The sequence below is a fragment of the Mobula birostris genome, chromosome 8, assembly GCF_030028105.1.
Source record: "Mobula birostris isolate sMobBir1 chromosome 8, sMobBir1.hap1, whole genome shotgun sequence".
Classification (NCBI taxonomy): Eukaryota; Metazoa; Chordata; class Chondrichthyes; order Myliobatiformes; family Myliobatidae; genus Mobula; species Mobula birostris.
Window position 1 is genome coordinate 9,847,472 of NC_092377.1, and position 25,858 is coordinate 9,873,329.

Below are 25,858 nucleotides of genomic sequence, written 5' to 3' on the forward strand. Positions count from 1 at the left end.
AGACCATGATCACCCAGGTCATATGACATGGCACATAATGAGCAAACCTTGTTATCATCTTGCACATTACTGTCTACCTGCACTGTTTTAGGGGTGTATGGGGTGTCAGGGAGGGGTAGCACCTCTGGTGGGGGAACATGTCGCGTCCTTTTCAGGCGGTTTGTCCACCTTAAGTCCCCACCTGGCACTCAGCTCTCACCTGTGCCTCCCCGTAACTGTTTGCATGCGACAGCAGCCACACCCCGGGCAACAGCTTTGACAAGCTGGCTAAACCAGGTGAAGGTAACTGACAGGTCTCAAACCCTCGGTGAGACAAGGAGTTGTCTATTCCAGCATGTGAAGACAGACTCCGGCGGATTGAGCGGACAAGACCAATGGAAGGTCCAACAGTCAAGAAGGCGGTCTCTGCAAGCGTCGTGGAACGTGTAGAACACGACAAGACACAGAAGACATCCTGGTCATCCACTGCACCTAGTCCCCTCTCCAGTCATCTCGACTCTTGTCTTGCCACTGGATCCAAATGGGAATTGGGAAGAGAGAATGAGCAACTCTCCCTCACTTAAATCCAAATCAAACGCTAGTCTCGACACCATCATCATCATCATAATGGTGTCGAGGTCCTCATCGACGACGATGGACGAACCTGCACTGTTCTTTCTCTGTAGCTATAACACTTCATTCTGATTCTGTTATTGTTTTACCTTGTACAACCTCAATGCACAGATATCATGAATAGATGCCTTGTAAAACACAGTTTTTCACTGTATCTCACTATGAGAAAGTGATAAACCAAACGACAATTACCAGTTAACGAATGTTCACAAGTATCTACAGTTACCAACTATTGGTTTATGTGATACATTGGAAAATAACCTGAATCCCAATCAATGAACCCCCAAATTCCAATACCAATACAAAGCATTAGGCATCATGACTTATTGACCTGAGCCCCAGTCTCTCACTTAGGAACTGAAGAATCTACAGAAAGGTCACTATTAATTAGTCATAGAGTCACAGAAAAGTACAGCACAGAAACAGGCCCTTTGGCCCATCTAGTCCTTGCTGAGACAATTTAAACTGCTTACTCCCATTGACCTGCACTGGGATCATACACCCCATCGCTCTGCCATCCATGTACCTATCTAAACTTAGCATAAACGTTGAAATCGACTTGCATCCACCACTTGTGCTGGAAGCCCATTCCACATTAGCAAGACCCTCTCAGTGAAGTTTACCCTCATGTTCCCCTTAAACTTTTCACCTTTCACCCTTAACCCATGACCTCTAGTTGTAGTCCCACCCAACCTCAGTGAAAAAAGCATGTCAGCTGAGTTTTCTTGATTTCCTACCAAATACATCAAGTGTAGAGCCATCAGGTTTCCAAGAGACCTTTGAATCAGCACATACCAGTTCCTCGGTGATGTCATTTCCTCGTTTGAGAAGCTGCGCACCCTTGTCCACAACCAAGATCCCAACAAGTGAGTTGACCTCATTGGTAGACACATTGAGCGAGACACTGTCAGCTGGTTTTACCTGTTCCTTACTCCAGGAAAGTGAGACCTGTATTGGTTAAATGTAGAACATAGAACAGTACAGCAAGTTACAGGCCCTTCAGTCCATAGAAACATAGAAAATATGTGCAGGAGCCCTTCGAGCCTGCAGTGCCATTCAGTATGATCATGGCTGATCGTCCAACTCAGAACCCTGTACCTGCCTTCTCTCCATACCCCCAATCCCTTTAGCCACAAGGGCCATATCTAACTCCCTCTTAAATATAGTCAATGAACTGGCCTCAACTGTTTCCTGTGGCAGAGAATTCCACAGATTCACCACTCTCTGTGTGAAGAAGTCTTTCTGCATCTCGGTCCTAAAAGGCTTCCCCTTTATCCTCAAACTGTGACCCCTCGTTCTGGACTTCCCCAACATCGGGAACAATCTTCCTGCATCTAGCCTGTCCAATCCCTTTAGAATTTTATACGTTTCAATAAGATCCCCCCTCAATCTTCTAAATTCCAGCGAGTATAAGCCTAGTCGATCCAGTCTTTCTTCATATGAAAGTCCCGCCATCCCAGGAATCAATCTGGTGAACCTTCTTTGTACTCCCTCTATGGCAGGGATGTTATGCCGACCATTACTCCAAGATTAATCTAACCCTTCCCTCCCTCGTAACCCTCGATTTTTCTATCATCCATGTGCCTATCTAGGAGTTGCTTAAATGTCTCTCAAACACTGTGCCCAGCAGTGTGTTCCATACCACTCTCCATATAAAGATCTGCCTCTGACATCCCATATACTTTCTTCCAATCACCTTCAAAGTATGTCCTCTCATATTAGCTGTTGCTGCCCTTGGGAAAAGGCACTGGCTGTCCACTCTATCTATGCCTCTTATCATCTTATAAATGTCTAGCAGGTCATCCTCCTTATCATCCAAAGAGAAAAGCCCTAGTTTGCTCAGCCTACCTTTAATAAGACACGCACTCTAATCCAGGAAGCATCCTGATAAATTTTCTCTCCACACTCTCTAAACCTATCTTCACCTCCCCCCACCCCACTTCCCACCTGAAAGCCTGAAAGCAGGTACCACCACCACTATCTTTTTTTTCCTGTCCATTACAGTATGCTGTTTAGGGCAGCAATGAAAGTCCTCCATCTCAGGCGCGCGTTCATCGTGTCTGTAGCTTCCTACCGTCAGTCATGCAAGTCCCGGGTGGAGACTCAGGAATTCCTTCGCTATCGGATGTAAAAGGATTCTTCATTGCTGTTTCCATCACAATTTTGTTTCACAAGTCAGCATTGTTAGCCCTGAGCTCAACCCCCGAAGCTGGAGACCGGTGGATCTCTCTTATTCTGGCCTCTACCCTTTGACCTGTTGGGCATGGGTGACCCTACCAAGAGCCAAAAGCATAAGGCCCTGACTCCAGTCAACATAGCTCACCGGGTCATTGATGCATGCAACCCTCCAAATCCAATGACAAAGTAGTGGTCCTCTCGGGGGAACCCCACTGGCATAAGACTACTAAGCAGTCCTGTAGTACAATAAATTGGACCCTTAATCTCACAATCTACTTTGTTGTGATATTGCAGTTTATTGTTTACCTGCACTGCACTCTCTGTACACTTTATTCTGCATTGTTATTGCTTCACATTTTTCTATCACAATGCACTATGGAATGATGAGTTGGACTGGGCTGTCTACGTCTGCACGAGTGTGTGCTGAGTACTGCTGCGTGCTCATCCCGGGACAACATCCCATGCACCATCAAGCTACGGGCCATGACACACAGGGATGTGGGCTTTTTTTTGAGTGACTCTATATTTTTCTGCTACCATAAGCGATATCGTTTTCTGCACTAACCACCACGGTTGCATAGTGGTTAACACAGTGCCTTACAGTACCAGCGACACGGGTTCAATTCCCACTGCTGTCTGTAAGGAGTTTGTACGTTCTCCTCGTGACCATGTGGGTTTCCTCCGGGTGCTCCAGTTCCGTTCCAAAGGCCAAAGACGTACCAGTCGGTAGGTTAATTGGTCATTTTAAATTGTCATGTGATTAGGCAGTGGCTAAAACTGTTGGTTGATGGGCAATGGGGCACGAAGGGCCGGGAGGCCCTAGTCTGTGCTGTATCTCAATAAATAAATTATATGTACCAAATGTGCTGTCGGCTGTGTATGGCTGTTGGTACTGTGTTTTGTACCTCGGCCCCAGAGGAACGCTGTTTCATTTGGCTGTCTTCATGCGTACGGTGGAATGACAATTAAACCTGGACATGAACTTGAATTGGAACGGTCCGATCTGATCTGCACGACGGGTGGCAGGGTGGAGATAGGTAAGGGGCTCCTTGTTATGTTTTGTAATTTCAAACATTAAATTAATCCAAAGTAAAACTCTGGTGTCCAAATTATGGGTCTGACTTCAAGTTTCCTTTAACTGAGGTGCACACATATCACATGGAGTGATGACATATGCAGTTAACGTATTTTTACATATAACCCGTAACTAATTATTTAAACAAACAAGAATGCTTAATGAAATTATATATATATATATATATATATACACACACACGATAACTCAAATATTATTGAAATATGAAATACACAACACTCCTTCCCACCGCTAGCCCGCAGGTCACCCTTGGGGAAGATGTAGTACCTGCTTAGCCTCCCCACCCCCCTCCCCGAACAGTGTCACGTGAAACCATGGGAGAAGGTAGTTGATGGCCATACAAGCAGCTGGCGCATATCACAATTCCTGGTATGTGACCACTAACACCGGGGAGACAATCTCTGAAGAAGATTGATAATAACTGGGATCACCTATCTTGTAAAGACATTGCCCAGAAGGCGATGGCAAACCACTTCTGTAGAAAAATTTGCCAAGAATAATCATGGTCATGAGCCCATCATCGCCTACATCATACAAAATGGCACATAATGATGATGGTGATGATGATGTTGATGTTGATGTTGACGACCTGCATGAACAGTGTGCAGGACAACCTTTTCATTGTATCTCAGTACATTGACAATAATAAACAAATAATAGTTGCAAATAACAATGCCTAAAGAGAGAGAACTGAGTGGGAATGGTATGAAGAATTATAATGACAGAAAACAGGAAACTTATAATCACTCTTGTAAACTACACTCTACAAAGTTGTCACCCATTTAGTACTCCCACCCTTCCCCAGTTTCAAGGAAGGCCACCTTGAGGCCCCTTTAGAACAGAGAAGAGGAGGAACTTCTTTAGCCAGAGAGTGGAGGATCTGAGGAATCCATTATAGGCTGCTGTGCAGACCAAGTCATGGGATATATATAAAGTGGAGGTTGATAGGTGCTGGAAGAGTAAGGTTACCTTATTTGTAAAGATTCCTTCCACGTTCAAAAGGATGTCATCATTGACGACGAGATCACCTTTGATGAAATAGACAATGAGGTGTGCTACCGGTGCCCAAGAAATATCAGGTGTTAACTGGACCTGAGTCAAGTTACTTTTGTCGATAGCTACCACTTGGCCTTTTGATATCACCTGAGTGTTGAAGAAAGTTGGGGAAAAGGGATGGTGTTAAAAATTCAGAATCACTCATTCATTCATTTTGCACATGTACAGTAAATTGAAATATACAGTGAAGTGTGTTGTTTACATTAACAACCAACATACCCAAGCGTATGCTGAGGGCAGCCCAACTTCCGAATCACTTACAATATTTTATACTCAGTGGCCACTTTATTAGGGACCTCTGAGTGACCACTGAGTGTACGCAAAATGGCCACTGAGTTGGTCTTCTGCTGCTGTGGCCCATCCACTTTGAGGTTCGAAATGTGTGTTCAGAGATGCTCTTCTGCACACCACTGTTATAACACATGGTTATTTGAGTTACTGTCACCTTCCTGTCAGCTTGAACCAGTCTGGGCATTCTCCTCTGACCTCTCTCAGTAACAAGGCAGTTTTGCATGTACAACCTCTGCTAACTGGATGTTTTTTGGGGTTTTTTTTTTGCACCAATCTCTGTAAACTCCAGAGACTGTTGTGCATGAAATTCCCAGGAGATCAGCATTTTCTGAGACGCTCAAACCAACAATCATTCCACGGTCAAAGTCACTTAGATCACATTTCTGCTCCATTCTGGTATTTCATCTGAACAACAGCTGGACCTCTTGACCACATCTATATGCTTTTATGCATTGAGTTGCTGCCACATGATTGGCTGATTAGATATATGTGTACTAATGTGCAACTTCATTCAACTTCACTTGCCCCATCACTGAACTAATCCCATAACCTATGGACTCGCTTTCAAGGACCATTCAACTCATGTTCTTGATATTTATTGAAGCCACACTCAGGTTGGAGGAACAACACCTTATCTATCCACGGCCTCCTCTACTGTAAAGATGAAGCCACACTCAGGTTGGAGGAACAACACCTTACCCCATTCCCATTCTGACATGTCTATCCACGGCCTCCTCTACTGTAAAGATGAAGCCACACTCAGGTTGGAGGAACAACACCTTATATTCCGTCTGGGTAGCCTCCAACCTGATGGCATGAACATCGACTTCTCTGACTTCCGCTAACGCCCCACCTCCCCCTCGTACCCCATCTGTTACTTATTTTTATACACACATTCTTTCTCTCACTCTCCTTTTTCTCCCTCTGTCCCTCTGAATATACCCCTTGCCCATCCTCTGGGTCCCCCCCCCTTGTCTTTCTTCCCGGACCTCCTGTCCCATGATCCTCTCGTATCCCTTTTGTCTATCACCTGTCCAGCTCTTGGCTCCATCCCTCCCCCTCCTGTCTTCTCCTATCATTTTGGATCTCCCCCTCCCCCTCCAACTTTCAAATCCCTTACTCACTCTTCCTTCAGTTAGTCCTGACGAAGGGTCTCGGCCTGAAACATCGACTGCACCTCTTCCCACAGATGCTGCCTGGCCTGCTGCGTTCACCAGCAACTTTGATGTGTGTTGCTTGATATTTATTGTTTTTTTATTTATTATTAGTCCTGTCTTTTGTATTTGCACAGTTTGTTGTCATTTGCATACAGGTTGTCCACCCTGTTGGTGTGGTCTTTCATTGATTCCATTCTGGTTCTTTGATTACTGAGTATGTCCACAAAAAATGAATCTCAGGATCATATATGCTGACATATTTGTACTTCAACAATAACTTTATTTTAAACTTTGAACATTCCAGCGCCAGCACAGCAGGACCACAATTCTCGGCAATACAAGCAAAAACAACAACAACAACAGCATAGAAAACAGGCACAAGAAAATCTGCAGATGCTGGAAACCCAAAGCAACACACCGAAAATGCTGGAGGAACTCAGCAAGTCAGGCAGCATCGATGGAAAGAGTAAACAGTCGATGTTTCAGGCCCAGACCCTTCATCAGGACTGCAAAGAAAAGATCCTTTCTCTCCAACTCACCCACTCACATACACAAACAGGCCTCCAACCCCAGGGCGGGATGCCTCCAGGATGACAGATGAAATGCCAATTAAGTAGTTTATGGCCATTGGAATAACTCCATCGGCAAGTTTACAGATATTACTCCCAAAATGGGCCACTCCCAAAGTGGGCCAAGAAAGAGAAAGAGACAGAGAGCCTAAAGGCATGATGTCATGACAACCTTTCTGTTAATGTCACAAAACAAAATATCTGGTCATTGATTTCAGAAATAGGGTGGTGCATTTGCTCCTGCCTACTGCAATAGTCTTGAACCTGAGAGGGCTGACAGACTCAAGTTCCTAGGTGTGAACATCACCAATTATCAGTCCTAGTCCAACCTTGGTGATATCACAGCCAAAAAAAGCTCACCAGTGCCTCTGCTTCCACAGGAAACAGACGAAATTTGGCCTATCCATGCTTGGCCGTCACCATTTTTATCAATGCATCACTATCCAGATTCATTGTCGCTTGTTATTGCAACTGCTCTTCCTGGGACCACAAGAAACTACAGAGAATTGTGGACACCGCTCAGCACATCACAGAAACCAACCTCCCCTCCACGAACGCTGTTTAAACTTCTCACTGCCTCGGTAAAGGAGTCAACATGATTAAAGACCGCACCCACTTTGAACATTCTTTCCTCTCTCCGCTCCCATCTGGCAGAAGATACAAAAGGCTAAAAGCATGTACCAGCAGGCTCAAGTACAGCTCCCATCCCACTTTGCAAGACTATTGAATGCTTCCCTACTACAATAAGATGGACTCTTGACCTCACAATGTACCTCAATATGACCTTGCACCTTACCGTACAGGTGCACTGCACCTTCTCTCTAACTATAACACTTCATTCTGCATTCTGATATTGCTTTACCCTGTTCTACCACAATGCCCTGTATAATGATTTGATCTGTATGTACAGAATGCAAGACAGGTTTTTCACTGTATCTCTCAGTACGTGTGACAAGAATAAACCAATTTCCCATTTTCCCTCCTGTCCATGCTGCTCTAGTTTTCGCTCGGTGAAAGATAAGCTGGTTTCTGTTTGTCTGCAGCTGCACTTGCGCGAAATGAGGGATTGCTGCGAGCTGTTCTTGCAGAAATATGGCTCCAAGACAATATCCACCAATCGACAGGCCATGACACTTAGGGACAAGGGTTATGTTAGTATTTTTATATTGTTGTATCTATGTCTTTCTGCTATTTCATGTGCTAAATGTGTCTTGAGCTGTGAGTGACTGTTGGTACTATGTTTTCCAGCTTGGCTCCAGAGGAACGCTATTGTGTTTGGCTATATTCATGAGTATTCATGTATGACAAACTGGAAGCTGAACTTGAATTTTACCATGAGCAGCACAACCTACACTTACATAGCATTAAATGGTAAAACACACCAGGGCCAGTTCCTTAAGGTTGTCATAGCCAAGGGAGGTAGTGGGTATAACATCCCACTACCTATTAAATGCTGCCAATGGTGTGGCTCTCAAATAGCCTCTAACAACCAAGTCCAACCCCTGGCCTACTAAGCCCAGCAGAACATCTCTACTGCCAGAAAAAGGGGCAAAAGGCGGATTACTAGTCCCTTAAAACCAGTTGCTTTGGGCAGATGGGGCTTGTCAGCCGTGGTTGGCAGCTCATCTAGGAAAAGGAAAATTCTGATCTCAAACCTCCACTGCCTTGCGGCTATACTTACTCATGGAGAAGGCTTTAGGAGTAAACCCAGAGGGAAAAATCCAGAGTTGGAGTCCCTAAGGTAGACCTATGTCGATCTCAAAGTGGACTGACAACTCCTGCAATGCTGCTGGTGCCAAATTGTGTACACATCTGCCGTTCCTTTGAATCATCAGATGCGTGGAGAGGGGCAACAGCATGCTACATGGGTAACAGCTTGCTCTCCATCTTGTACTGCCCTGGCTTGTGCATCTAGATAGCTAGGTTGCAACGTCCATGATCGACTCTGACCAATGGAGGCCTCAGAAACACCAGGGCCGTTATCAAATACAATTTTGTGCCAAGACTTGTGAGGTACTGGGTTAAGAAGAAGACGAGCAAATAGGAGCAGGAGTGACTCAAACCCTCAAACCTGTCCCACTATTCAACATCATCATAGTTGATCAAGCCCAGGCCTCAACTCTTTCCCTGTGCCAAATCCTTATCATCTTCAATTTTGTAATGTTTAAAAAATAAACTTCCAATACTTGAAATACTTCTAATGACTTAGTTAAAGCAAGTAATAGAGAGGGAGAGAAAGAGAGACGTGGAGAGAGAGAGAGAGAAAGATGGTGAGAAAAAGAGGAGAAAGGGAAGGCAGAGGTGGAGAAAGAGAAAATAAGAGAGAAAAAGACAGTGAGAGGGGAAAGAGAGAGAGAGGGAGAGGGAGGGAGAGAGTGATAGTCAGTGAGCAAAATTGTGCAGGAATATGAGACAAAGGGAGGGAGGACAAGGAGAGAAGAGAGACAGACAGAGTCAGAGAGAGAAAGAAAGAGAGAAATAGAGGAGAGAAAGAAAGTGCAAGAGAGTGGAAGAGAGAAAGAGAGAAAGAAAGAAAGAGAAAGAGAGAAATTAAGAGAAAGAAAGAGAAAAGAGAAGGAGAGAAAGAGAAAAGAGAAGGAGAGAAAGAAAGAGCAAGAGAATGAAAGAGGGAAAGCGAAAGAGAGAGAAAGAAAGAAAGTTTAGGAAGATAATTTCGGCAGGTGAGATCCGGGCATCTGACACAGGGACACTGACGACACTTGACTGGATCCTCTGGTATCCCAGCAGAAATTGCCGCAAACCCTTCTCTAGTCTTTGCCTCAGAACGATCTGATTCTGGCCACACCACAAAGTGACCTTAAATAACATTGAATGTTTCTTGGCTGCAAGGGCAAATATCACATGTAAAGCAGAGGCCTTTTTAGGAAATCTCACCCAACATTCTCTACTAAAAGCAGATCCATAAACCTTTTCCACTCCTGACTGTTGAGAGAATTCAGTATAAACACTGTGTTAATAGAGAGAGAGGTTTACTTTAAAGACATTGTTTAAGTATTTTGCATTCTTTTGCAAAGGTGTGGCATGCTCCTAAATGAACAAATCTTTGTTTTCCTTTGTGGACCTTGAATGAATCCAGACAAAGAAAGGGGCAGGAAAAATCATTGCAAACACTATCCACCCGACGATTCAACTTTTCCAAAATCTCCCTTCTGTAAAGCACAATGGGACTACTAAAACAAAAAAAAACTTCACGCCATCTTAAAAGTTTCTTCCCCCAGAAAGTTCACCTGATCAACCATTCTAGTGAGCTCTCCCCACCCCCATCTACGTAGTACTTAATCACGGCACTGCACTGTCCACACTTTAAACCACTTTTTAGAATGCAGTTTACATTGCAAACACATGCTGGTATTTACACAACACGTAAAACGCAGGAGGAACTCAGTAGGTCAGGTAGCATCTATTGAAAAGATAGTCGAAGTTTTGGGTGGCGACCCTTCTTCAGGACTGGAATGGAAGGGGGAAGCTGCCAGAATAAAAAGGTGGGGGAAAGGAAGGAGGAAAGCTAAAAGGTGATAGATGAACCCCACTGGGTGGGAAAGGTAAAGGGCTGGAGAAGAAGGAATCCAATAGGATAGGAAGCTGGGCGGCAGTGTTAGCTGTGAGGAGGATGCTAAGAGGATGCAGGGTGACTTGGATAGGTTGGGTGAGTGGGCAAATTCATGGCAGATGCAATTTAATGTGGATAAATGTGAGGTTATCCACTTTGGTGGCAAAAACAGGAAAACAGATTATTATCTGAATGGTGGCCGATAAGGAAAAGGGGAGGTGCAACGAGACCTGGGTGTCATTGTACACCAGTCATTGAAAGTGGGCATGCAGGTACAGCAGGCGGTGAAAAAGGCGAATGGTATGCTGGCATTCATAGCAAGAGGATTCGAGTACAGGAGAAGGGAGGTACTACTGCAGGTGTACAAGGCCTTGGTGAGACCACACCTGGAGTATTGTGTGCAGTTTTGGTCCCCTAATCTGAGGAGAGAAATTCTTGCCATAGAGGGAGTACAAAGAAGGTTCACCAGGTTGATTCCTGGGATGGCAGGACTTTCATATGATGAAAGATTGGATCGACTAGGTTTATACTCTCTGGAATTTAGAAGATTGAGGGGGCTCTTATTGAAACGTATAAAATCCGAAAGGGATTGGACAGGCTAGATGCAGGAAGATTGTTCCCGATGTTGGGGAAGTCCAGAACGAGGGGTCACAGTTTGAAGATAAAGGGCACAGTTTTAGGACCGAGATGAGGAAAAACTTCTTCACACAGAGACTGGTGAATCTGTGGAATTCTCTGCCACAGGAAACAGTTGAGGCCAGTTCATTGGCTATATTTAAGAAGGAGTTAGATATGGCCCTTGTGGCTAAAGGGATCAGGGGGTATGGAGAGAAGGCAGATACAGGGTTCTGAGTTGGATGATCAGCCATGATCATACTGAATGGTGGTGCAGGCTCGAAGGGCTGAATGGCCTACTCCTGCACCTATTTTCTGTGTTTTTTCTATGTATGTGGACCACAGGAGAAAAGGAAGGAGGAGGGGACCCGGGGGAGGTGACAAGAAGGTCAGAAGAACACAAGAAGAGGGAGCGGGGAATGAAATATTTTTACTGGAAGGAGAAATTGATATTCATGCCATCAGGTTGGAGGCTACCCAGATGGAATATAAGGTTTTGCTCCTCCACCCTGAGGGTGGTCTCATTCTGGCACCACAAGGGCCCATGGACCACCGTGTCAGAATGGGAATGCGAACCAGAATTAAAACGTTTGTCCATTGGTAGGTCCGGCTTTTGAAGGATGGAGCGGAGGTGCTCAACGAAGTAGACACCCAATTTACAACGTGTCTTTCTCAAGTAGAGGAGACCACATCAGGAGCACCGGACACAACAGGCGACCCCATCAGGTCTGCAGGTGATGTGATGCCTCACTTGGAAGATCTTTTTGGAGCCCTGAATGGAAGTGAGGGAGGAGGTGAATGGGCAGGTGTAGCACTTTGGCCGCTGGCAGAAACAAGTGCCGAGTGGGAGATTAGAGGGGAGGGAAGAATGGACAAGGGAATCATGGAGGGAGCGATCTTGGGTGCAAATGGTGGGGGGGGGGGGGAGGTAAGGAAGGTAAAGATATGTTTAGTGGTAGGATATCTTTGGAGATGGCGGAAGTTGCAGAGAGTGATGCGAAGACACTTGGGGTGGTAGGTAAGGACATTAGGAACTCTATCACTATTTCTGTATTCATGCATTTATGTACATTTTATGCCATATCTATACTTTCATTTCTAACTTTATTTTGATATAATTCTTTATTCTATGTAATTGTTGAATGTTGGTTTCTTTTGCACGTCATGCCCTGAACAACACACCACAGCAATTTCTTCATACATGTACAGTAAATGTCTATAGTGAAGAATGTCAGTCTTTAATAATGTTATATTTTACTGATGGAATTACCTGGTAGGTAAACTCGATTGGTGACTCAGAACTTTCAATGGAAAATTCAAATGGTGATCCCACCTAGGCAAAAAAAAAACAAAATGTATTCAGTTTTTCAATGCAATTATACTTTTAAACCAAGATGCCCAAGAATGACCAGGACACATTTTTCCATACGATACAGCTACACATGGTTTGGGACATAACAATAAAACTCTGAGAACGTTCAGAGAAACTTAATGGCATGGTAGCATAGTGATTAGCAAAATGCTTTACAGCACCGGCGACCCAGGTTCAACTCCCGCCAACAACTGTAAGGAGTTTGTACTTTCTCCCTGTGATCATGTGGGTTTCCTCCAGGTGCTCCAGTTCCCCCTCACGGTCCAAAGGCGTACCAGGTAGATTAACTGGTCATTGTAAATTGTCCGATGATTATGTTAGGATTAATTGGGTTTGGCGGGGGATTGCTGGGGTGCTGTGGTTTGAAGGGCTGAAATGGCCAACCCCGCACTGTATCGCTAAATAGAGAGACAGGTAGACGGTCACTTGGGTATATTTGGGTAGTGCAACTCTGTGGTCATGCTGTATCTCTAAATAAATAAAATAAATACAAGGGAACAAGTCCACAGCAATGTGTTGCGAATTTAATGTGAGCACCCTATAGAGTAGATAATGATGAAAAATATATTTGTCTGGGAAGGTAATGGGGTAGATGTTATGATAGATTTTTGAAGGGATCTTGAAGGGAATAAAAAGGCGTAATTTCTTAATGCAAGTGGGAATCTTCCTTCGGACTGGGTCATGACCAGTGCTAGGGTAGAGAGAGAAGGCTGTCAATCAGCACTGGTGTCCCTCAAGAATACATGCTAAGCCCACTGCTCTACTCTCTCCATACCCATGAACGCATGGCTAGGCAAGGCTCAAAAGCCATCTATAATTTTGCCGATGACATAACTATTGTTGGCAGAATTTCAGATGGCGATTAGGAAGCGTACAGGAGTGAGATAGATTAGCTAATTAAATGGTGCCGCGGCAACAAGCTTGCACTTAACATCGGGAAGACTAATGAATCGACTTTGGCTTCAGGATAGGGAAGTTGAAGGAACATTGAGGGATCAGCGGTGGGAATGGTGAGCAGTTTCACGTGGCTGAGTGTCAATGCCTATGAAGATCTATCCTGGGCCCAGCATACTGATGTAATGACAAAGAAGGCACAACAGCAGCTATATTTCATTAGGAGTTTGAGCAGACTTGGTATATCACCAAAGGCTCTCACAAATCACTACAGATGTATTGTGGAGATCATTCTAGCAGGTTGCATCACCGTTATATATGGAGGGACCATGGCACAGGATAGGAAAAAGCTGCAGAAAGTTGCAAACTCAGTCAGTTCCATCATGGGCACGCGCCTCCCCAGCATCAAGGACATCTGCAAGAGGTGGCATCGGTCATTAGGGACCCCCATCACTTAGATCACGCCCTCTTCTCATTGCTACCATCAAGGAGGGGGTACAGGAGCTTGAAGACACACATTCACTGATTCAGGAACAGATTCTTCCCTCCACTATCAAATTTCTGAACAGGCAATGAATTCATGAACACTACTTCACTTTTCCTTCCCCTCTTTGTGCACTACTTATTTAATTACACTTTACACACACACACACACACTCACACACACACACACACACTCACACTCACACACACACTCACACACACACACACACTCACACACACACACACTCACACTCACACACACACTCACACACACACACCCACACACACACACACCCCCACACACACACTCACACACACACACGCGCACACTCACACTCACACACACCCCCACACACACACTCACACACACACCCCCACACACACACTCACACACACACACACACACTCACACACACCCCCACACACACACACACACACTCACACACAAACACACACACACACCCACACAAACACACACACACACACACACACACCCACACGCGCACACACACACACGCGCACACACACACACGCGCACACACACACCCACACAAACACACGCGCACACACACACACACACACACACACACACACACAGACATAGCATATATATATAAAAGACCATAAAACCATAAGCTGCAGGAGTAGAAGTAGACCATTCGGCCTGTCGAGTCTGCTCCGCCATTCAATTGTGGTTGATCCAATTCTTCCAGTCATATCCACTCCCCTGCTTTCACCCCATACCCTTTGATGCCTTGGCTAATCAAGAACCTATCTATCTCTGCCTTAAATATACCCAATGACTTGGCCTCCACAGTCACTCATGGCAACAAATTCCAAAGATTTACCACCCTCCGACTAAAACGTGTGTACCTCAATGCAAGAAGCATCAGGAACAAAGGTGTTGAACTGAGAGCTTGGATACATACATGGAATTATGATGTAGTGGCCATTACAGAGACTTGGCTGGCACCAGGGTAGGAATGGATTCTCAATATTCCTGGATTTCAGTGCTTCAAAAGGGATAGATAGGGAGGAAAAAGGGGAGGAGGGGTGGCATTACTGGTCAGGGATACTATTACAGCTACAGAAAGGGTGGGTAATGTAGCAGGATCCTCTTTTGAGTCAATATGGGTGGAAGTCAGGAACAGGAAGGGAGCAGTTACTCTATTGGGGGTATTCTATAGGCCCCCTGGTAGCAGCAGAGATACAGAGGAGCAGATTGGGAGGCAGATTTTGGAAAGGTGCAAAAATAACAGGGTTGTTATCATGGGTGACTTTAACTTCCCTAATATTGATTGGCACCTGATTAGTTCCAAGGGTTTAGATGGGGCAGAGTTTGTTAAGTTTGTCCAGGATGGATTCCTGTCACAGTATGTGGACAGGCCAACCAGGGGGAATGCCATTCTAGATCTAGTACTAGGTAATGAACCGGGTCAGGTCACAGATCTCTCAGTGGGTGAGCATCTGGGGGACAGTGTCCACCGCTCCCTGGCCTTTAGCATTATCATGGAAAAGGATAGAATCAGAGAGGACAGGAAAATTTTTAATTGGGGAAAGGCAAATTATGAGGCTATAAGGCTAGAACTTGCGGGTGTGAATTGGAATGATGTTTTTGCAGGGAAATGTACTATGGACATGTGGTTGATGTTTAGAGATCTCTTGCGGGATGTAAGGGATAAATTTGTCCCAGTGAGGAAGATAAAGAATGGTAGGGTGAAGGAACCATGGGTGACAAGTGAGGTGGAAAATCTAGTCAGGTGGAAAATCTAGTCAGGTGGAAGAAGGCAGCATACATGAGGTTTAGGAAGCAAGGATCAGATGGGTCTATTGAGGAATATACGGAAGCAAGAAAGGAGCTTAAGGAGGGGCTGAGAAGAACAAGAAGGGGGCATGAGAAGGCCTTGGCGAGTAGGGTAAAGGAAAACCCCAAGGCATTCTTCAATTAATGTGAAGAAAAGGATGACAGGAGTGAAGGTAGGACCGATTGGAGATAAAGGTGGGAAGATGTGCCTGGAGGCTGTGGAAGTGAGCAAGGTCCTCAATGAATACTTCTCTTTGGTATTCACCAATGAGAGGGAACTTGATGATGGTGAGGACAATATGAGTGAGGTTGATGTTTTGGAGCATGTTGATATTAAGGGAGAGGAGGTGTTGGAGTTGTTAAAATACAGTAAGACAGATAAGTCCCCGGGGCCTGACGGAATATTCCCCAGGCTGCTCCACGAGGCGAGAGAAGAGATTGCTGACCCTCTGGCTAGGATCTTTATGTCCTCGTTGTCCACGGGAATGGTACCGGAGGATTGGAGGGAGGCGAATGTTGTCCCCTTGTTCAAAAAAGGTAGTAGGGATAGTCCAGGTAATTATAGACCAGTGAGCCCTACGTCTGTGGTGGGAAAGCTGTTGGAAAAGATTCTTAGAGATAGGATCTATAGACATTTAGAGAATCATGGTCTGATCAGGGACAGTCAGCATGGCTTTGTGAAGAGCAGATCGTGTCTAACAAACCTGATAGAGTTCTTTGAGGAGGTGACCAGGCATACAGATGAGGGTAGTGCAGTGGATGTGATCTATATGGATTTTAGTAAGGCATTTGACAAGGTTTCACACGGTAGGCTTATTCAGAAAGTTAGAAGATCCAGGGAACCATTCAGAAAGATCCAGGGAACTTTGGCCAGGTGGATTCAGAATTGGCTTGCCTGCAGAAGGCAGAGGGTGGTGGTGGAGGGAGTACATTCAGATTGGAGGATTGTGACTAGTGGTGTCCCACAAGGATCTGTTCTGGGACCTCTACTTTTTGTGATTTTTATTAACGACCTGGATGTGGGGGTAGAAGGGTGGGTTGGCAAGTCTGCAGACGACACAAAGGTTGGTGGTGTTGTACATAGTGTAGAGGATTGTCAAAGATTGCAGAGAGACATTGATAGGATGCAGAAGCGGGCTGATGGAGCTCAACCCGGAGAAGTGTGAGGTGGTACACTTTGGAAGGACAAACTCCAAGGCAGAGTACAAAGTAAATGGCAGGATACTTGGTAGTGTGGAGGAGCAGAGGGATCTCGGGGTACATGTCCACAGATCCCTGAAAGTTGCCTCACAGGTGGATAGGGTAGTTAAGAAAGCTTATGGGGTGTTAGCTTTCATAAGTCGAGGGATAGAGTTTAAGAGTCGCGATGTAATGATGCAGCTCTATAAAACTCTGGTTAGGTCACACTTGGAGTGTGTCCAGTTGCTGTGTCCAGTTCTGGTCACCTCACTATAGGAAGGATGGGGAAGTATTGGAAAGGGTACAGAGAAGATTTACCAGGATGCTGCCTGGTTTAGAAAGTATGCATTATGATCAGAGATTAAGTGAGTTAGGGCTTTACTCTTTGGAGAGAAGGAGGATGAGAGGAGACATGATAGAGGTGTACAAGATAATAAGAGGAATAGATAGAGTGGACAGCCAGCGACTCTTCCCCAGGGCACCACTGCTCAATACAAGAGGACATGGCTTTAAGGTAAGGGGTGGGAAGTTCAAGGGGGATATTAGAGGTAGGTTTTTTACTCAGAGAGTGTTTGGTGCATGGAATGCACTGCCTGAGTCAGTGGTGGAGGCAGATACACTAGTGAAGTTTAAGAGACTACTAGACAGGTATATGGAGGAATTTAAGGTGGGGGGTTATATGGGAGGCAGGGTTTGAGGGTCGGTACAACATTGTGGGCCGAAGGGCCTGTACTGTGCTGTACTATTCTATGTTCTATGTTCTATGTAAAATCATTTCTCCGCGTCTCTGCTCTAAATGAACACCCTTCAATTCTGAAGTCGCGCCCTCTTGTCCTGGACTCCCCTACCATGGGAAATAACTTTGCCATATCTAACCTGTTCAGCCTTTGACATCCGGAATGTTTCTATGAGATCCCCCCTCATTCTCCTGAACTCTAGGGAATACAGCTATACGGTAACCCTTTTATTCCTGGAATTATTCTCGTGAATCTTCTCTGAACCCTCTCTAATGTCAGTATATCCTTTCTAAAATAAGGAGCCCAAAACTGCACACAATATTTGAACTGTGGTCTCATGAGTGCCTCATAGAGCCTCAACATCACATCCCTGCTCCTATATTCTATACCTCTAGAAATGAATGCCAACATTGCATTCGCCTTCTTCACTACCGACTACCTTTAGGGTATCTTGCCAAAAGACTCCCAAGTCCCTTTGCATCTCTGCATTTTGAATTCTCTCTCCATCTAAATAATAGTCTGCCCCTTTATTTTTTCCACCAAAGTGCATGACCTTACAGTTTCCAAACTGTATTTCATTTGCCACTTTTTTGCCCATTCCATTACTATATAGTAATTTACAGTTTTTTTTTACTTGTATTGTTGCAAAACAACAAATTTGTTGGCATATGCCAGTAAATTAAACCTAATTCTATTCTGATTCTGAAGGCTGCAGGCAAGTTTCAACATCTGTGGTTCCCTCCAGCATTGTATTAATCAGTTGATAAAGAGGATGGTAAGTATTATTTTAAGTATAGGTATTAGAGATGTTCACTTTCTTCAAAGAACAGGATTACCCTTCCTCCAGCATTAATGCTGACCACAGCCGCATCTCCTCCATTTCCCAAACATCCACGCTCAACCCATCTTCTCATTACCTTAACAGGGATTGAGTTCCTCTTGTCCTCATCTACAACCCCATGAGCTTCTGCATCCAACACATCATCCTCTGCAACCTCTGCCATCTCCAAAGGGATCCCAGCACCGAACACATCTTTACCTTTCCCCTTCTGGTTTAGCAGAGAGTGCTCACTCCATGATTCCCTTGTCCATTCATCTGTCCCCACTAATCTCCTTCCTGGCACTTATCCGTGCAAGTGGTCAACCTTCTACACCTGCCTATTCACCTCTTCCCTCTCTCCATTAAGGGCCCCAAACAATCCTTCCAGGTGAGGCAACATTCACCTGCAAATCTGCTGGGGCCATCTATTGTGTCCAGAGCTCCCGATGTGGCCCTCGCTACATTGGTGAGACCTGCTGTAAATTAGGGGACCATTTCGTCAAGCACCTCTGCTCCAACCACCAAAAGCAGGACTTCCTGGTGGCCAAACACCTTAATTCCCATTCCTATTCCCGTTCCAATGAATCGATCCACAGCCTTCTCTATTGCCAAGATGAGGCCTCACTAAGGATGGAAGAGCAGCACCTTATGCTCCGTCTGGGTAGCCTCCAACCCAATGGTATGAATATTGATTTCTTTTTCCAGTAAAAATTTTTGTTCCTCCCACTGCCCTCTTCCCCACTTTGGCTTCTTACTTCTTCTCACCTCCCCCTTTGGTCCCCTCCTCTTTTCCTTTCTCCTATGCTCCACCCTCCTCTCCTATTAGATTCCTTCCTCCCTAGCCCTTAACCTTTCCTCCCCACCTGGTTTCATCGATCACTTTCTGGCTTGTTCTCTTTCCATTCTCCTCACCTTTTTATTCTGGCATCTTTCTCCTTCCTTTCCAGTCCCAGCCCAAAACATTGACTGTTTATCGACTTCCATAGATTCTGCCTGACCTGCAGAGTTTCTCCAGCACTTTCTTGTGTGTTGTTTAAATATCATTTTGTATCCTTCTGTACTTCACGGTACATCATTAAAGACCCCTCACACCCTCTCCATGAACTGTTTGTTCTTCTGCCATCAGGCAAACGTTACAGGAGCATCAAAACTAAAACCACAAGGCTACCAAACAGCTTCCTCCCACAGGCAGTCAGACTGCTGAATAGCTGCTCCACCTGACTCTGCTTTGGACACTTTTAACTTGACCTGGACACTTGTAATTTGATTTTAACTGACATGTGGCCGTTGTGTTTTACTATTTATTGTTATGTTTATTATTTAGTGTTGCGTTTGTTATGTTATGATTGCACTGCTCCTGAGAAACGCTGTCTCATTCTGCCCTGCAGAGCTGATGTACGGTTAGAATGACAATAAAGGTTTTTGAATCTTTGAATCTTCATTAAGTATTCTTCCTGTTGTTATTCTCCATATAATTCAATTAACCTATTTCTTATAACCTTTAGCACGTGTACAGTGCTGCCTTTGTTTGTGGATATCTCTAGATGCTGAATCAGAAAAGAACAAGGAATAAATGTTTAAATATTTGCAAGAATAAACCCTGCAATGCTTTTTCATTCTTTACATTCGTAGCTTTCCGTGTTCTCGTCAATAGGACTGCTGACGCTCATGTGGGACACTGGAATGGTAGACTAACAACTACAATAATAATTGAGGAGCCTCCTCCCCCCACCTGAACCCTCCCTCTCCAGTGAAGAACCCTACATCTGAGGTCCTCCTCTGCCAAGCCCTTGTGGTGGCTGCAGACAGCCCTTGTACTGGAATCTTCAGTGGATCCCTCAGCACGTACTCCTGCAGTCTGGAATGTGCCAGTCGGCAGCATTCTCCACGGACATCTCGGTGTGCTGGCAGACCCACAAGTCTCGGGGAGACCAAACAGCATCTTTCACTGAGCTGATGATCTGCCACCAACACCCGATGTTTGTCTCCGTGTGTGTCCCTGGGAACAGCCTTGTAGATCAGAGAGTTTTCTGTCACGCAGCTGTTTAGGGTGAACTGTCTCAAAGGCCCTTTCAACTTTCTCCATGCTCTCATTCCCTAGGCAGTGCGCTGTGAGTGATGCTGTGGGAATGTAGGAAGGACCTAACGGCAAGGGCTGCACTCGCCACCAGCCAGGCGAGGTCTTGGTGCCTGTTGGTGAGGCCTGGTGATGAGGTATTCTACCAGATGGTCTGGGAAGTCTGTTCGGGAAAAGAACCCACTTGGTCCATTTACGTCCTTCACCTGCAATGTCTGCAGGGCGTACTGTGCTGACCTCTGCCTGATGGACTTGTAGTCAAAGGTGTTGATCTGGAAGAATTTTCCCACAAAGGGTAGGTAGTGCGAAGGTCCAGCTGACTAGGATGTTGCACGGCAGGAAGGCCTGACGGATCCTTCGCAACACTTGCAACAGATAGAACCTTGGCACCTGGTGCCCACATATTTAGGTTTCACACACAACCTGATACAGCCACACAGGAAGATGGTGAGGGTGACATTGGGTACATTTGTCCGATGTCCAAGGTCTTGTACATTGTGAGTCATCGGCCCTGCTCCATCTTGGATTCCCAGATGAACCCAAAGACTTCTCAGGTGATTCCCAGGCTGAAGTGGAAGATAGACAACACCTGAGCCAAGTGCAGCTGCCCTGAGAGCACCTCACAACTGATGACCAAGTTATTCCCAGTTATCGATAAGGAACACCCTTCTCACAGTCCAGACTTCTAGTTTACCTTCCCTGCCTGTTTCAGACAATTCCTGTTGCACCTTCAAACCAGATCCCCAGCACCTTCATTTAATCAGACCTCTGCCTTTGAAAAACTCAGCGGTCCTAACTTGGTGATGTATTGTGAACCCATCACCCTGAATCACTGCATCTGGAATGGAAGGGGCAAACCATGATTCCATGAAACAAAAAAACGCAACTGGACCTAATGTCCCTCTGATACAGCACTCTAGCTCTGAGATCTTCAAGTTTATTTACCAGAGACTGTGCATGTGCCAGCGAGATGGTTGGTATTGGGAGTCAAAATCCATGCTTGCTTAGGTGAACCTTTAAGCCAGTGCTTCATCCCCTCTTCCACTGTCTTAAAGGGGAAGCCCACCAGTGCCAGTGACAATGACCAGAGGCTGTTCATGTTTTATCAATTTTAAGTAGCAATAGATTTTTTTAATCACATCAAAACATGTTACTAACTGTACTGACCTTGGATATAGCTGTGGTCTCAGCTATAGTAGACCAAATAAAGAGTATTTAATGGTATCCATCAGGGGTGAGTGCATGGATCACCTTGTTTATGGCACCCCATGATAGACGACAGGATGTTCTTTGGAGCTGTGGTGTCTATGGCCCTTCTGTCATACAGACTGGTGTAGAAAGATCTACAGATCCTCAGTATGTCTGCCTGTGAAAATGCTACTGAGCTGTTCCCTTCCTTAAAGCTTTGGATCGCAGAGCTCTCCCTCTGAACCTTTCAGAAGAAGAAACATGATCGCGTCTCATCCTGTTCCACAGTGGATCAGAAGATGATCTTGGAGGATTTGGTGGTGAAAATCTGGCTTTGTCTGCTCTTCACCACTCATAATTCCTCTGTCACATCTACCCCCTGTGACTTGTTTAAAAAACGCTCTAAACATAAACCAGGAAATTATAGGTCAGTGAGTCTGACATCAGTTGTGATAAGGTTATTGTGAGATATTCTGAGGGACCTGATATATAAATATTTGAATAGACATGGACTGATTAAGGATAATCAGCATGGCTTCATGCATGGTAGTTCATGTCTAACCAATCTTTCAGAGTCTTTCAAGGAAATTACCAGGAAAGTAGATGAAGGCAAAGCAGTGGATATTGTCTACATGTACCTTAGTAAGTTGTTTGACAAGGAGGTTGTTCAAGAAGGTTCAGTTGCTCGACACTCAGGATGAGATACTAAATTCGATTAGACATTAGACGTTGGCTTTGTGGGAGAACCCAGAGAATGGTAGTAGAGGGTTGCCTCTCTGACTGGGGGCCTGTGACACCAGAGGTGTGCAGCAGGGATCAGTGCTGGGCCCTTTGCTGTTTGGCATCTAACTCAATGATCTGGATGAGAATGTGGTTAACTGGATCGGCAAATTTGTGGATGACACCAAGATCGGACGTGTAGTGGACAGTGAGGAAGACTATCATGACTTGCTGAGGGATCTGCACCAGCTGGAAAAATGGGCTGAGTGCAAGGGTTTGCATTTTGGTAGGACCAGCCAGGTAGGTCTGACACAGTGAATGTTAGGGCACTGAGGAGTGTGGTAGAACAAAGGGATCTGGGAATACAGGTCCATAATTCATTGAAGGTAGTGTCACAGGTATATAGAGTCGTAAAGAAAGCTTTAGGCATGTTGGCCTTCATAGATCAATGTATGGAGTACAGGAGATGGGATGTTATGCTAAAGTTGCATAAGACTTCATTTAGAGCTTAGACCAGCGGCCAATCTGGAAGTCAGAAGTTAGAGTCTGGCTCTGTGACTCAGACAGGAAGGGGGGAGGAGAGGCACGCTGCAGTGATAGGGAATTTGTTAGTTAGGGGAACGGACAGGAGATTCTGTAGACGAATGCGATATTCCCAGATGGTACATTGCTTCCCGGGTGCCAGGTTCTGGGATATCTTGGATCAAGTCCTCAGCATTCTTAAGTGGGAGGATGAACAGCCAGAGGTAGTGGTTCATGTAGGAACCAATATCATGGGTAGGATGAGTGACGAGGGAGTTCAGGGAGATAGGTGCTAAATTAAAGGGCAAGACTTCCATTGTTGTGATCTCAGGACTGCTATGTGTGCCACATGCTAGTGAGGCCAGAACTAGGAAGATTATACAGTTCAATATGTGACTCAGGAGCTGGTGTAGAAGGGAGGGCATAAGATTTTTGGATCATTGGGTCTCTTCCAGGGAAGGTGTACCTGTACTAAAGGGATGGTTAGCACCTGAACCAGAGGGGGACTAATATCCCAGTGGGAAGGTTTGTTATGCTTCACGGTGGGGTTTAAACTAGAGTTGCAGGGGGATGAGAACCAGAGTGCCAGAACAGTTCGTGGAGAGCTTATGGAGGCAAATGTTGGTAAGACCCCAGACAAAGTTAGGAATCAAAAGGTTGAGCATGGTGAGTCAAAATTGTAAGCGGTGAATACAGAACTGAAGGTATTGTATCTGAATGTGGCAGTATACGAAATAAGGTAGATGAACTCGCAGCACAGTTGCAGATTGGCAGGTGGGATATTGTAGGCATCAATGAAGCATGGCAGAAAGTTTGTAGCTGGGAGCTTAATGTCCAAGGATACACATTGTATCGAAAGGATAGGCAGGAAGATAGGGGGTGGCGTTGCTCCCTTGTTAAAAAATCATTCGAAAGAGGTGACTTTGAGTCAGAAGGTGTTGAATCATTGTGGATAGAGCTAAGGGTAAAAATAGCCTGATGGGAGTTGTATACAGACCCCAAACAGCAGTAAGGATGTGGTCTTCAAATTACAACGGGAAATAGAAAATCCATGCCAAAAGGCCTCATGAGGGTCTTCAATATGCAGGTAGATTGGGAAAATCATGTTGGTGCTGGATTACAGGAGTGGGAATTTCTAGAGTGCCTATGAGATGGCCTTTTAGAGCAATTTGTGGTTGAGCTCACTAGGGGATCTGCTATTCTGGATTGGGTGTTGTGCAATGAACCAGAATTGATTAAAGAGCTTAAAGTAAAAGAACCATGAGGGGAGTAATCACAATAGGATTGAATTCACCCTGAAATTTGAAAGGGAGAAGCTAAAGTAAGATGTATCAGTTTTACAGTGGAGTAAAGGGAATTACAGAGGCATGGGAGAGGAGGTGACCAGAATTCATTAGAAAAGAACAGAGGCAGGAATGATGGCAGAGCAGCAATGGCTGGAAGTTCTGGAAGCAATTTGTAAGGTAAAGTATTTATACATCCCAAAAAGGAAGAAGTATTCCAAAGGAAAGATGACGCAACACCTGACTAACAGAAGAAGTCAAAGCCAACATAAAAGCCAAAGAGAGGGCATATAACAGAGCAAAATTTTGTGGGAAGTTAGAGGATTGAGTGGTTTTTAGATACCAACAGAAGGCTACTAAAAAGTCTTTAAGAAAGTAAAGATGGAATACGAAAGTGAGCTTGACAATAATATTAAAGCGGATACCAAAAGTTTCTTCAGATACATAAAGTGTAAAAGAGATATTAGGTTGATGTTGTGTACTTGGATTTTCAGAAGGCCTTTGACAAGTGCCACACTTGAGGTTGCTTAACAAGCTATGAGCCCATGGTATTACAGGACAGATTCGAGCATGGATAAAGCAGTGGCTGATTGGCAGGAGGCAGAAGGCAGAGTGGGAATGAAGGAAGCTTGTTTAAGAGGAGTTTGGATGGGGACATGGATGGTAGAGGTGGGGAGGGTTATGGTCCCTGGGCAGGGCAATGGGAATAGGCAGTTTAACTGGTTTTGGCACATACTAGCTGGTCCAAAGGGCCCACTTTTGTGCCATACTTCTCTATGACTATGACAGTGGAAGGAGAAGATGTTGCAACTCTTTCTGGTGTTTATGAATTTCCTTCTGATCCTGCCTTCCTTTCTGAACCCCCTTGCAGATGAAGAACCCCTTGATTTTCTCCTTGGTTGCTTCCTTGAGTGAACTAGGGAATCAAAGAGGGGTTTCAAGGTTTTCCAACCTGTGTACCCCCTTTCTGGTTCCTTAATGTTCCCTGGGGTCAGCAGCTTAATGTCTGCTGTTTAGTCCTCCTGTAGGTGACAGGATGCTCAGAGGAGGTGGTGGTGAAGAAACAACAATGGCGTAATGCTGGTGGGTCTGACATGTAGAGGAATTTGATCTGGGAGCAGGCTGAACTGTCCGATCGTGACCAGCTACGTTGTGGCTGTGCTCTGCCTGGAGAGGTGTTGAAGGCTTTCCTCAGTTCAGATATTTTAACCATTTCCATCAGGAATCTGGAGGCATGATCCAGCCTGCTGTTGGCACTACGGGTCATCCATCTGCATCGATAATGCAGAGACGAAGTCACTGGCCAGAACAACCAACTGGGGTCACCAGTGGCAGTGGGAGCTGCTCAAGGACAGCCAACCACTCGCTGCACACGGGTGACACGTACATATTAATTAGCTGAAGCGGAGTGTTTCAGTACATTACATCTGCCGCAAGGAGGCTCTCTCCCAAACACCTCTGACCTGGGCAATAGAGGAGTTATCTCCTCTTAACAGAAACCCTGTCATTGCCCCCTCGGCCACATGGCAAAACTGTGGGGCCACCATCGCAACCACCTCCTGTAATTATGGAGGTGTGGTAGCTCGCATTCTTGCAAGAAAGTCACAATGACCTTGGCCAGTTAGCCAGGTACC

The 25,858-nt window shown here is 45.2% G+C and overlaps 1 protein-coding gene across 1 annotated transcript in view; it reads right to left on the bottom strand.

Moving 5' to 3' along the window:
* The window catches only part of cd109 (CD109 molecule), a 255,125-nt gene that overhangs the window by 142,927 nt on the left and 86,340 nt on the right, over window positions 1-25,858 (bottom strand). Inside the window, exons 13-15 of the mRNA XM_072267001.1 lie at window positions 12,416-12,478; window positions 4,856-5,029; window positions 1,408-1,560 (exon numbers count right to left, since the gene is read on the bottom strand). Coding sequence (XP_072123102.1) covers window positions 1,408-1,560; window positions 4,856-5,029; window positions 12,416-12,478 — 390 coding nt within the window. The remainder of the gene's footprint in view (window positions 1-1,407; window positions 1,561-4,855; window positions 5,030-12,415; window positions 12,479-25,858) is intronic.